General features: G+C 36.9%; 1 protein-coding gene and 2 non-coding genes across 3 annotated transcripts; 2 read left to right on the top strand and 1 right to left on the bottom strand.

The window, feature by feature from the left end:
- Positions 1 to 263: 263 nt before the first annotated feature.
- On the bottom strand, positions 264 to 1,283 carry LOC132732285 (uncharacterized protein F54H12.2-like). Its single transcript, XM_060718678.1, has one exon. It carries the CDS (start codon positions 1,281 to 1,283, stop codon positions 264 to 266), a length of 1,020 nt encoding a protein of 339 aa, XP_060574661.1.
- A 5,463-nt stretch (positions 1,284 to 6,746) lies between these two features.
- On the top strand, positions 6,747 to 6,865 carry LOC132732293 (5S ribosomal RNA). Its single transcript, XR_009626009.1, has one exon. It is a non-coding gene; the product is annotated as a 5S ribosomal RNA (ribosomal RNA).
- A 6,676-nt stretch (positions 6,866 to 13,541) lies between these two features.
- On the top strand, positions 13,542 to 13,707 carry LOC132732295 (U1 spliceosomal RNA). The gene has a single exon (XR_009626010.1). It is a non-coding gene; the product is annotated as a U1 spliceosomal RNA (small nuclear RNA).
- Positions 13,708 to 13,709: the final 2 nt, after the last annotated feature.

Genomic DNA, 13,709 nt, shown 5'->3' with positions numbered 1-13,709 from the left:
ATCCTTCGAGTAAACGTTCCAGTTCTAAATTATTCATTTCACGTAGACGGCCCTTGCTTTGTCAATATTGAGTACTTCTGGGAAGGTGGCATACATAATCAGTGTGACACTCTCAGGTAAAGCCTCTGCAAACTTGAGTTCTAGCCGACAATGACCCTTCCTTTTCGTGTTAAATGAATAGTAGGGGTCAATATCTAGGGCATATAAGCAGTACCCTTTCTTATAATCTTGTTTTGAAATGTTCAAATCGCTTCTGTAGAGAGCTAATGTTCTGTAACACTCAACATACTGATCGTATAATTAGGTTGCATCGGTTGGCTAGGTAAAGACTGTCCATCCACATAGAGTCCTACGAAGCTGCAGTTGTAATGTTTAAAGTTGAATGAGTTCTGCCCGTAATCACCATTAAACGCGGCACTCGGGACTAAACCTACAATTAGTTTACTGGGCACTAATCCTTGAAAGATATCGTCCGCGCTGTAACTAAATTGACCTGAAGCAATGGCTGTCGTTTTGATCTCTGTGCGTAAGTAACGGTATACGGCTGGTGTGTCTTGAATAAGTGTTTCTTGCGCTATAAGTACGCTACTAGCTAGCCGTTGAATACATAGTTTAAAATAAGCGTCAACTATTTTAACTCGATATTCGGGATTGACGGTGTCTGTTATTAGTCTAAATGAGTCTCTGGTAGGATGGAGTTTTATACCTACAGAGACTCCGTTAATGAGTAGCTTCGACTGTTGAAACAAATCAATGTGTAATGGTCCTTCCATTTCTACAATTTTGCTACCTTTAGTCAGTGTGTATCTGAAAAATAGTCCACCATTACTTCCCGTTTTACCATCAATGGTACCAACGTCTCCGGTATCTTTATAAAAGAGTTGACTGGTAAGTAGGTTAATTTGCATATTTTCGTTGGACTGTAATATCGTGTCAATGTACGCTTTGTAGGGATAATTAATTCCGGTATGCGACAAAGGCGTTTGTTGGAGAGACACATCAACCTGACTAAAAACGGTGTGCAATGGTAAATTGATTGGACCAACTACTTCGTCAGGGTCTACTGCACTTCCATCGCCTTTGACAATTTGCAGCTTTAGGTTGAGCACGCTTCTTTTTAGATCCAAGTACGCCGATGTATGACCGGGTATATTAAATTCGAGAGCGGATGCATTTGTCACTTGATTTACTGGACGGTATGTAATCCATTCTCTCGATTGTAATGACGTGTCTGCAGGGGGTGTAACGAACAAAGACAGCTCTTCCTGATGAAAATCTTCCATGTTTAAAATTGAAATTCTGGATTTAGTCTCTGTCGTTTAGATGGTTTGTTGGCGGATAACAATGCCTTCTTACGTTTTTGGGGCCCCTTCTTACGCTTTTCGCCCTCTTCAACCTTCTTACGATTGACCTCTGACTTGGCTATTTCTATCGCTTGTGCTACGGGGGAAACCAGTTTTACTGAAGGTGACTGTTGCATTTCGGCCATTTTTCTAAGCTGATTTCCGCTACCTACAATGTAACGGCCTTTATGATCGGCTTTAACGTACCCGTCCTACAAGTCCTTGAAATGTTGATACCATTTTTCAGGGTCGGGTACATAGGGTACCCATTTTTGTTGTTTGTGATCGTAAACTTCTATGGAGCCCATCTTTTTTTGAAATGTAATACACAATGAAGATCGTTAGAATTGAACTCAACTGAGTTTAAATCTTCGTCTCTCAAATATAAATGTAAAAAGTTGAAATGATTCACAGTCACTGGTACGTATACTGGGTGGCTATATTCTACAAATTGAAGTTTCTTGTATTTCGAACCGACTTCAATATTTCTAAGTACGGGTACTTGCGTGTTTCTTACGTAAGTTTGTTGTATCAGGTTGCAGCATAAATACAGTCTTTTACTTTTAGGCGTAAAGTCACAGGTCAAAGTAATTTCTGTCAAAGCGCAAATCCAATGTCCATCAAAGGTGTACGATTTGGGGAACTGAATACAAAAGTCTGCGGGGTTATTGTTCTTACGTATATCCTGAGAATCTTTACTACTAAGATAAAGGTAAAACTCTGACATGTTTTTTTTGTTTTTTTTTTTTTTACTTTCACAAATACATATTAGCACTGTCTTCTTACGCTTTTTCAGTTGTTCGTATTTCGTCCATAATAGTGTCAACAAGATAGGACGGTCTTAACAATACGAATACGAACGAGTAACAACGTAATAACAACGATTTCTTTCTAGTCAGTGACACATTTTCAGAAGCTAGGGATCGTAGCAAATTTCGTCTTCTTTCAAGTAAATGAACATCTCTTCTCGGGGGATTAATTGTTCCATTCACCAATCTTTTGGCCACTTGCGCTATAGCCTTTACTTGACCCCCTGTCATATTAGTGATCATATTTTTTCTGGCAGATACAGTGGCATCTTTTAATTGGAGAAGAAAGTTGAGTTTACGGTACACTTGAGACTGGTTCATGGTTGATTTCTCTTAGCGCTCACTCTTTCTTACGTGTGTAAAGTTCCAGTTCAATGAGTACAGGGTAAACTACGCCATCTATTTGTGACAGGTTTTTAACACCAGTTATTACCACTTTGCCGCTGTAAAAACAACAAAAATGGACTCCTTCTCTTTTAAAATTTAGGGAGGGAAACAATTCGGGTTCGTACACGACCTGTCTTTCTTTGGCCAACAACTGTAGATCTAACGCGTCACTTAAGGTGTGACTAGCGGATATTGTTATCAATTTGACCTCCTTCAGCCGTACTGTGAAACCGAGACGCTGTATACGTCTTGCATATTGACGTAGTCTCTGACGTCCCTCTGTAATACTGGGTGCCTTTCCGTTGCAATTAATTACACCATTGGAGAAAACTAAGCAATTTCCGCCAATGGTTTCGTGTTGCCAAATCAATCCGGGAAATGTTTTTGGATCATAGCGAGCGTTTGCTATACGATAGCATAAATACCTCAAGTCAATGAAACAGCTCAAGTTAGCGCTGCACACGACGTTGGTTATTATCATGATGTGAAGTTTCGAATCTCAATATCATTAATGACAATTTCTCTGGGGGGTATATCTGTTTTATATACAATAATAATCACGTGACTTAAGAGTATTGTAACAGGTCCTTTTCTTGGATCCAGCTGTCAAATTTCTTAGGCCAATGCAACCAACGTACTAGTACTTCCTTTCGTTTGTTTCGCGTCCTTTTCTTTAATATTTTTTCAACGTGGTATTCTGTATTTTCGTCCACACTAACTGCCTGCAATTCTTGTTCGTAAAACGTGCCATCAATTTTTTCTTCATTGGCCCAGTCATTTAAGGTATATACGCATACATTGTCTCGTTTGAAACGGCTTTGAATTTTGAATATTTCGCCAGTCCACTTCTGAGAGTACTCTCTGTCAAACACGCTTTTCACGTGCGATACTCGTACTGTCTGACCTACTTTAAACCTGTAGTGTTTGATCTTGTGTTTGGTTTGCCTGCCTTTGGTCCTAAGTAAATACTGTTGAAGTCTGCTTTCTCCTTCTGACTCTTTAGTAATGTTTATCGGTTTATCACCGAGACTTCTATGTATAGTTGAGTTATATGAAAGTACAATATTCCTGAGCACGTCAACGTAACGTTGGGTTCTGTTTTTTATCATATACCTAAACAGTTTATGCTTTAGCGTCTTAATACATATCTCCGCAAAATTAGCTTTTGTCTCCGTATTTAATGCGTAAAAATGATGAATGTCCATGTGTTGAAGATATTTATTGACCTGTTTACTTCTAAACTCCATACCTTTGTCTGTTCTCACCGTATTTGGTTTTCTAGGACCGGTTAAAATTCGCTCTAATGCATTAACAACATCGCCCCCTTTCTTGGTTTTGATAGGCTCACAATAGCCAAAGCGAGAGAAAATATCTATTGCCACTAAAACGTATTTATAACCGTCATTATGTTTGGCTAAGTCAACCATATCCATCAAGTCCATATCCCACTGGCTGTCTATTCCTTCTACAACGACGCGTGATCGAGGAAACTTCCTTCTGGCTCCTCTAGTCAGGGAATAAGCCTGCTGACTTTGAAGCCATTTTCGGATTTTATGCCTCCCAATTTTAAATTTTCCCTCAGACTTGATATATTGGTACAATTTTTCTACACCTGAATAACTCGCTGGATTGGATGTGTCAAAATACAAAGAAGACAAATATTGTTTCCAGTTAGACATGTTTATTATCAACAAATACAAATACACATTCTTACAAAATTATTACAAATTTATCCAAAACATATTACAATACAGTCGAGTACAAAGTATGTGTTCTGGTTTCTTCTATATAACGTTCTAAAATGTCAAGTAAATGTTCTACGGCTTCGCGATATTCTCGTCTAAATTGATAGTATCTCAGCCATATCCAAACCATACAGACAAGTGTTAACATATTCAATGTGTTTGATGGGTCGTGATAGCCTTATTATTGACAAACAAATTTGCTCCAGTTGTAGTTGAACTGAATCCTCCAAAGCCGCAAGGTGTTGGCCTAGTTGTTGATACAAACGCGCCAAATCCGCCTATTGGGGTCGGTTTTTGTTGAGGAGCGCCAACTATTCTTATATATTCGCAGTTTGGAGACCACTTATAATGTTCTCTCATTGCACAGTCCGACCTTTCCCAAGCACTCAATTTCACGTGACATCTAAAACATTCACACACGTCCGACTTCCCACTGTAAAACAGCCCCGCACTTGCCAGCTGGTATTTATCTGGTAACAGTTGTTTCGGATAGGTTTCAAACGTCTTCAGTCTGTTATCATAATATTCCATATTTTTGTTGAGGGGTGTGCAGTCAGTACCGTTCATCTTGTTTATGTCAAAGCTTCTTGGGGTATTCATTTATATACACACAATTTGATTTCTAATTGGATGTTATTTTTAGAATAAGGTTATTGATCTATTTATAGACCTTTTGTCATTGCTATTTATAGTCAGGCGATTTTATCACAATCATTGGGGTTGCACTCCGGGCATTGTAGAGCTCCAATCTGGTTCATGTGATCACTTTGTAGATAGCAGGGCACCACTGCATCCAGTTCAGGTAACACTTTTCCTATCTGTGGAACCAGTTCCTTTAAACAGGAATACTCTTTCGGTCTTAAACATATACCCTTTTTAGTTGGTACTAATTCCTGTTCTGGCTTCCAGTACTGTCTAATGTCTACACATACGCTGTTGTCGGTGATATTACAGTAAACATTTCCTCCAACGTGACTCCAGTAGCTTAACTTGTTTTGTAAAGCCTGGTCCGCATATTGTAACTGATCTACCAAGTTTTTCCATCGCATTAATGTTAAGCTAATGCCCTTTTTCGTGGGTTTGTCATCCCGCCATTCTCTAATATCGACTCTAAGCTCGCCTTTCCATTCATTAACTTGAACATATCTCTGATTACCGATACTGAACTTGCATCTGAAGCTAGTCATGTTTATTGGTCGAGTATCAAAACTCTAATTATCAGAGCTAGTGTCTCACTGTCTTATATACAACAAGGTCTCTCCTAATTGGTCAATTTCTGTATGCGCTTTAATTGGTTGTACATTTTGGAGTCATTTGTTTGCGATTTGAGAAAGATTGGAAAATAAGTCAATAAAATAACCGCCGTACATGTACCAATATTCGCATTGTATGCAAATATATTACTATATATGGGTAAACAAGATGGCCGCCGCACGTGTACAGTCTTGCTGCCGCACGTGTGCAGTCTTGACGTTCAAGTGACCCATATACTACTTCCTAACACGGCAAAATTGAAAATTTTCCAAGTTCATTATGGATCTCATTTCGTATATTTTTTCGTGTATACTCTGTCTGCTGTTTTTGTATTCTTCTCTTTTCAGGATGATGGCAGTTTGTCTCTTTGGTTTTATTTACTCCTTCGAGATGGTGGTGTCATCCTGGAAAGGGGAGGGAATGAGTCCGACTTTTTTGCCGTGCAATTTTGCCGTGTTGGGCTTTCTTTAGGGATTCTGTATTTATCTATTTTATGATCACATCCGTGTTATTTGTGCCGTGTGGCGGCTGTAAAAAGTCTCCCCGTACATTTAATCAATGATGTTATATTTTCGATCCTTGAAGATCGTTCAGCACGACATTATTGTTGTGCTTGTGGTATTTTAAGTTTCAACTTTTCGGCATTTTCTAGTTGGGTGGTTCCAATATTCCTACTTGAATAATGTTGAATCACCCTAAGGATATGTTGCCTGATTTTTAAATTTGTCTTTTGACGTCTTATCTGTGATACGCAGGCTTCATAACCTCTGATCCCCTATCAAAATTCCATTTTATTTAGTTCCGCCCATTGTTTTCTCGTTTAGGGCACACGCTTTTTATTACTTGGGGACCATACGCCGCTTTTCATGGAATGGCACGGAAGTGTCACATTGAAGGTTCCATGATAACCGCCGTATGAACACATCTGCGGATGTTTCTAAATTCAAAATTTTACTATTTCACGTTTAAATGTTGAATTCTGCTTAAGCCGGTGCTAGGGGGCGTGGACGGTAACTTGCACTTTCCAGCACCGTCCATGAACAGGCTCAATCAAACCGAGCCTGCAACATTTTCAATTTTGCCGTGTTGGGCTTTCTTTAGGGATTCTGTATTTATCTATTTTAAATATTTTAAAAGGAAAACCGGAAGTACATGATAGTACCAGCGAAATTCTCGTACTTTTAAGCTGTAAAGAATTACTTTCTAATGTCTACGGCCATATCACGTTGAAAACACCGGTTCTCGTCCGATCACCGAAGTTAAGCAACGTCGAGCCCGGTTAGTACTTGGATGGGTGACCGCCTGGGAATACCGGGTGCAGTAGACTTTTGAATTTTTTTCTTCTTTTTTCAATTTTTTTCCCCGTGTTAGATGAAGTTTTATGATTTTCTATCTGTCATATTATTGTATGTGAGCGATAAATGCCCGAAAAAATAGAAGAAAACAAGAAATATTCGCGGACAGAGATAATACAGGCGGGGTAGTGTGTGTATTTGTTATTTTTTGTTGTATTTTAGTTAAGTAAAAATTATTGAGGAAACATTTTTTCCCAGCTAGTATACAACCGGAACAAGCTATGTAATGTTGCGAAACTTTGACTATTTCTAGGCACGAAGTGGACGGAACGAGGCACGGGATATGATGCTGGCACAAGCCTTATTATATAATAACGTCAACGTGTACAGGAAATGACGTAAACGACGTAACGTCAGTAGCATAAGCTCCATGGGGGTCACGTCGCCGCTTCCACTATAAGTGCAGCCTGACTGACATTACGAAATAAGGTAAGAAAAGGCGATTTAAATCACAAGAAGCTAATAAAATGTCGGTTCAACGTACGGAAAACATCGGATGGTAGCTCGAATTCGGAATTCAGTTAAAAAAGGAGCGGGAGATGACCGTTATTGTAGCGGTCATATATTAATTTTAAGAATACGTAATGCCTATGACTGGCGATTCTTTTTACTGATGTTGGGCGTTTGGCTCGTGTTGTGAGAATTGCACACAGCGGCGGAGTACATCTGAACTGCTAACCGGGAGACTGCTGTAATTAAGTGAAATAAAATGTTTCATTGTCGGAGTTGAGGCATACTTACCTGGTACAGAGGCTACCGTGATAGGTAATTTGTATTTCGTGTACTAATCGTTTTGATCAGTATATATTTTCAGAATGCCAGTTATTGTCAAGAAGCCGTCATTGAAGACAGATTTCTTCAATCCTACAGACATAGAGAATGCGATTAAAGTGTACAGTTCCGGGTTTACTTCAATTGCCGACGTATGTAACCTCTTGGCGAAATTGGAAATCCCCCCTTCTAGAGTTACCGCCCTGCAGAAAGGGAAGGATAACAGAGATGGCGTTCTACTCATTTTGTCAAATAAGGATGACGTTGAGAAGGTAAGAAGCTCTTCTTCTTACGTTGTTGGAAACAAAACCTGAAATATTGTTGCTCTGAATAAACAATTAGTTCATTACAGGGTACACTTGCTACCTGCTTAATTGTCACTAGACAGTGTTAAATCTATTTTGAAGATTACGGGCACATACTCGAAGTTAAACATGATTTTAGCCATTATGGCCAGAATAATGAGAAGATCAAAAACGGGATATTCACTGTAACTGCTGAAGTTACTGAAATTCATCGTCGGGATTTCTCTCATTTAGTAGAATTTGACTGTGGCAATGCTTGCCTTATAACAGGTGGCGACAGGCCATCTTTATGCCTCTTATGTCAAAAGATTGGTCATATAAAAAAAAATGTGTCTTAGCATTTTTAGAAACAGGCCGACGGATCTCCCTGTTGAAACGAGTAATGACCAAGAGGAGCCTGAAAAATATCAAAGTAATGAAGACAAGACGGAGGGCGAGAAAGAAAATGAGACGGGGAATGATGATGGAACAGATGATGAGATGAATGATGTTGATGTGATGAATGACACGAATGACGAACAACAACAACAACAACAGTCGGACATAAGAGGGAAGAAAAGAAGACTCCACTGATGGTGAGTTTCAGGATTCTTTCCATAAAAACTTTCCCCCACTAAAGGCCAGGAGACCGTCCAAGACTCCCCCGGCATTTCGGTTTCTAACCCTTTCTCGGTGTTCGACGACGAGGATTACCTATTATTTTTCTGCTCATAATGCTGTTTTCTTATTTAAGTACAATACATCTAATTATCCGTCTAATTGTTATTTTAACAAAATTGTTTTCATGCCATTATTCTTGTCGTATGTTCAGTCATGCAAAACTCGATAAACTTTATATTGTCCAACAATATTGACCTGGCACTTCAATAATTTCCGTAAAGGTCAGGTGATAAACAGTGGTATCTAACAAATATATCGATATTTTGTTAACTTCACAAGTCAATGAGTTGTGGTGTATTGGTATAGATGCCTGACTACTGATCCGAAGTTCCCTGGTTCGATACCTTACCAACACCACGTTATGAGGACATGCATTTTTTAAAATTTTATTTTGAGATTTACTTGCAAGAATTAATTTGAAATAGTTTTACTATATCTGGTTTTTAAGATATTGTTTAAGTAGTATTTTTTATACAATTTTATTTTTTATTTCATTACATTATCTTTAATTAATAAAAAGAACATAATAATACAACTTAAATATACTACACTACACAGATAGAACACAGAAAAAATCCAACGTTTTGCACGAGTTAAGAGAGAAATGGCAATTTTAGAATAAGAAAAGAAAAAAATATAAAAGTAGCTGAACCAGGATTCGAACCTACGAGTGTACGTCAATATTTTTGATGTGAAGCCCTTAACGACTGTACTGTGCTAAGAGGGATTTATAATTTAGACCATTTTACAACTGGTTATATACATTCATATCGATTTACAAGTAGATAATAACGTTTACGGAATTTACCGACTATGGGGTCAAATGCAAGAGTGCCAAGTCAATGTTGTTGGACAATACAAAGTCTCTTCACAGTTTTCGTGTTTATCTATCCGATAAATCTTTTATCTTGTTTTTCCAATATCGACTGCTTAAATATATAGGTACAATAATAACTGCCGTTTTACTTGAATACATATTGAATTTTCGTATTTTTACTGAAATATACGCTAACCTTGACCTTTGGCTCTTCCCTACACAGTTTTTTTTCCCCTGACAGTAACTCTGTAATTTATTCCACCTTTTTATAAACAATGTCTTTCAGCCTTTAAAGTTCTAATTGATAAAATACCAGATTACAAATTTGTTGGTTCACCTTCAAAGATTTATTATATTTACTTATTAGACACAGATTATAAAGTTAAGTGTGTTAATTTATTTCCACAAATATTTTTTCAAGTGCAATTGATCCGATCCATAAGAATATATGTTATAGATTAGTACACGATGTCGTATATGTTGATTATTTTGTATATTGTAAACGAATTTCTAAGAAAAAATCATGTTATTTTTGCAACGATATTGAAATTGTCTCTTATTTATTTATTGAATGTTCTTATTATAAGCCCTTTAATAGTATAATTATATTTTTATTACATATCATAAGTGATAAGAAGTGTTCAGTGAATTTTTTTTTAGGTTTTTCGATTTACCAAAAGTTAGTAATGACATAAAATATACATGTTTATTTTTTTTATCATTGTCTAGGTATTTAATTTTGTCTAGACGTTTCAATGCTAAACATCATAATAAGAAAATTTCGATAAGATCACTTTTAGAACAATTTTTCATTTATTTAAGAAACAGAATATATTTAGATTATAAACATTTAAATTCACTTAAATTTTTAAATGTTTGGGCCCAACATGGATTCGTAACCTTAAATAGTAATGATCTTCTTTCAATGTTATGTCTTTCATTGATTTCTATATTAAAAATTAAATCTCAAGGTATGATAAATGGAATCTTTTTCTGTTGAATTGTATAAGATAGATTGGCCCAGCTTGCATGCTAAAGTCAGTCTGTCTTATGCAGTTTACATATTTTTCTCATCAATCTCCAAGTTCATTAAAGTTCTAATTTCGTATATTTTTCGGGTATACTCGGTCTGCTGTTGTTGTTTTCTTTTCTTTTCAGGATGAGGACAGTTTGTCTCTTTGGTGTTATTTACTCCTCCGAGATGGTGGTGTCATCCTGGAAAGGGGTGGGAACTATGTATATGTCTGTATATTATATTTACATAAAGTATTTTCTTTTATTTTGTTTGTGGGGAGCTGTGTGGGACAAATCGGCCCAGTTTGCACACTTTTGCTTGGTCTGTCTCATACGGTTTTCCCAAAACATTCCATTTTCGTCTTGTATTATTACTTTTATTTTTAAATATAACTTCTCATCATAGCACATACCTGTTTCGTATAAAAACATTTATAGTTTATTTCATAAATCATTATAATATGTAACCCAGTCTAGGGATCATTATTTCATTCATTTATTTTCAATATATTATCATTCTCATATCACTCACTTTCATTGTATATATTACCCAGTTTGGGACCATTACCTCATATCAATCATTTCCTTCATTATTATATATACATGTTTCATTTAAAGTATTTTTCTTTGTATATTTTCAGGTATGTGTCGAGGGGTTAGAGTCGATGACTTCTCATCCAGTTACCTCTCTGGCGTGGGTTCGATCCCCGGGAGATGCTTTGGTAGTTTAGCGCGGAGAAAAGTAGTCTAGTACTGGTGTTACTCTCCAGGAACGATGGTTAGGTAACTACCCGCCTATATGACTGAAATACTGTTGGGGAAAAGGCGTAAAATGAAACAAACAAACAGGTATGTGTGTTTCATTCATGCGGGTTTGGGAGCATATTTTTTTCCCCCTAACCTTGCCTTTTTCAAGATAAAGTTATTTTAATATTCAAAATTTTATAGTGATTTCATTTTTTACATATATCACGTTTTTGTCGGACGGGGTTCGGCGGTGATTCCTCAAGTCGGCTGTTTTTCTCAGGCTTCGAGACAGTCGGCTTGGGGTGTCATTCGCCGAGGCCCGTCTGAGTCTCACACCTATTGGTGGCGTAGGGCCCATTTCGCGCCACCCCGAGATTGTGGACTTTACCCACCCGGAATATTGGGGTTGCTCGATCTGGGGGTTCTTGCCTTCCGTTCTTTGCTTTGTGAAGAATTTCTATTTTTTTTCTCACCTTTTTATCTTCTACTGTACCAAAATTTATTTTTCTTCACATTAAACAAAACGTGATCCAAATTTATCTCATAATATATTAAATACAGAATGTATAATATCCAAAACTTTATCTTACATAAATACTACTAACACACATTGTAAACCCGGTTTCTCTTATTTCTATTCATAACAAGATTGCATTTGAGAAAAATGCTATGCCACCGCAATAATACAACACTAAATAGTAGTGTAGGAACAGATTTTTTTGTTTCTATACAATTGAAGATTGTCATAATGCATATCTAATTCTTATTATCAGATTAGTGGTTAAATCTATTGTTAACTCAACAAAAGATCAGAGTAGGAATATATCAATGCACTCGAGTCTAGTGAATTTGGTGGTGAAGGTCATATTTCACACAGCCTAAAATTTCATGACTGCATCAAAGGACAACATGTAATACACTTTGTCAAAATCTAGGTCAGCTGATATCAAAGTTCACTTTTATTTTTGACACTAGAGGCAAAATTTGAACAACTTTGGTAGAGTACCTATAGATGATATCATTTAACAAATATTAAAGCTCTAAGCCTTCTTCCTTCAGACAATAAGATTTTTTTTATTTTTTACTATATGTATATATTGAAAATCAATGACCCCGGGCGGGGGAATTTTGACCCCAGGGCTATTATTTGAACATTCTTGCTAGAGGTTCACTTCACAATGTTTCATGCAAAGTATCTAACCTCTAGCGTTTGTCAATTGCTAGAAGAAATTTTTTTTTTAATTTTTACTACAAGTTTTTACTATGTAAATATGAGGAAAATCAATGACCCCGGGGCCGGGCCGATTTTGACCCCAGGGCTATAATTGAACAATCTGGGTAGAGGTCTATCAGACAATGCCTTATGCAAAATATCTTAGCTCTAGGCCTTTGGGTCTTTTACAAGAAGGTATTTTAAATTTTTACTATATGTACATATAGTGAAAATCAATGACCCCCGGGGCGGGGCCGATTTTGACCCCAGGGCTATAATTTGAACAATATTGGTAGAGGTCTACCAGACAATGCCTTATGCAAAATATCTAAGCTCTAGGCCTTTTGGGTCTTTACAAGAAGATTTTTTAAATTTATTCTTATAATTCCTTTTGGTTGCCATGGCAACCAGATTTCTGCATGGAATTGAATTCTTTGAACAACTTTGGAAGCCCTTTACCCAAGGATCAATCCTGCCAAGTTTGGTTGAAATTGGACTAGTGGTTTTTCACAAGAAGATTTTTTAAGTTCACTATATAATCTATATAACACACACACACACACAAACAAACAAACAAACAAACACACACACACACACACACACACACACACACACACACACAGGTGAATCGCTATATGCCACCGCATCGCAGATGCTGCGGTGGCATAAAAATACACACGTCTTATTTATTAATTTTGAATATTTTATATTGTGATAATTGTCAAATAAAATATACATAATACAGTAATAAAAGTGATATTGGACTATATAAAATAACATACCCATTGCCATCATTTCTTATTCATGTTTATTTTGAGATCTCTCATGCATGTTTGTTTTGTTCGCAAGAATTCGCGTAGCTAATGATTGTGAACATCAGGCATGCATGGGAGTGATACGTGTTTTAGTGATAGGTGTTTTAATGTATATATTTTGTTAAGGTATTCCGTTCATGTTTGGTCACTAAAATGGCACGCATTGCGTGGCATTGTGGATAACAATCATGCCCGGTATGACGTGTGTTGTTAATTGATGTTTGTTGTTAAAATTCATATATATGTGTATAATTATTTGTTAAGTTTTCTTTTAAAACCGGGTCCTACTGCTATACAGTAGGATTTTTACTTGTAAATATACTGAATAAATTTATGAAAAAGAAAAAAGTGCGTCCAGGAAGAGACCCTTCCATTGCACTTCGGTTGGGTTGAAGCCTTCGATTACCCCTAATGTGGGTAACTCGGGTACGCAATTTATTTGTGTGGGGGTCTGCGTTCGCGCTAACCCCTGTC

The sequence above is a fragment of the Ruditapes philippinarum genome, unplaced genomic scaffold, assembly GCF_026571515.1.
Source record: "Ruditapes philippinarum isolate M1 unplaced genomic scaffold, ASM2657151v2 ctg7280_1_1_1_1, whole genome shotgun sequence".
NCBI classification, from domain to species: domain Eukaryota; kingdom Metazoa; phylum Mollusca; class Bivalvia; order Venerida; family Veneridae; genus Ruditapes; species Ruditapes philippinarum.
This window is presented reverse-complemented; position numbering and strand designations above follow the sequence as displayed.

What these genes read in the sequence shown, in the direction of transcription:
- LOC132732285 (XM_060718678.1), bottom strand. Translation starts at nt 1,283, where the DNA reads ATGGAAGATTTTCATCAGGAAGAGCTGTCTTTGTTCGTTACACCCCCT.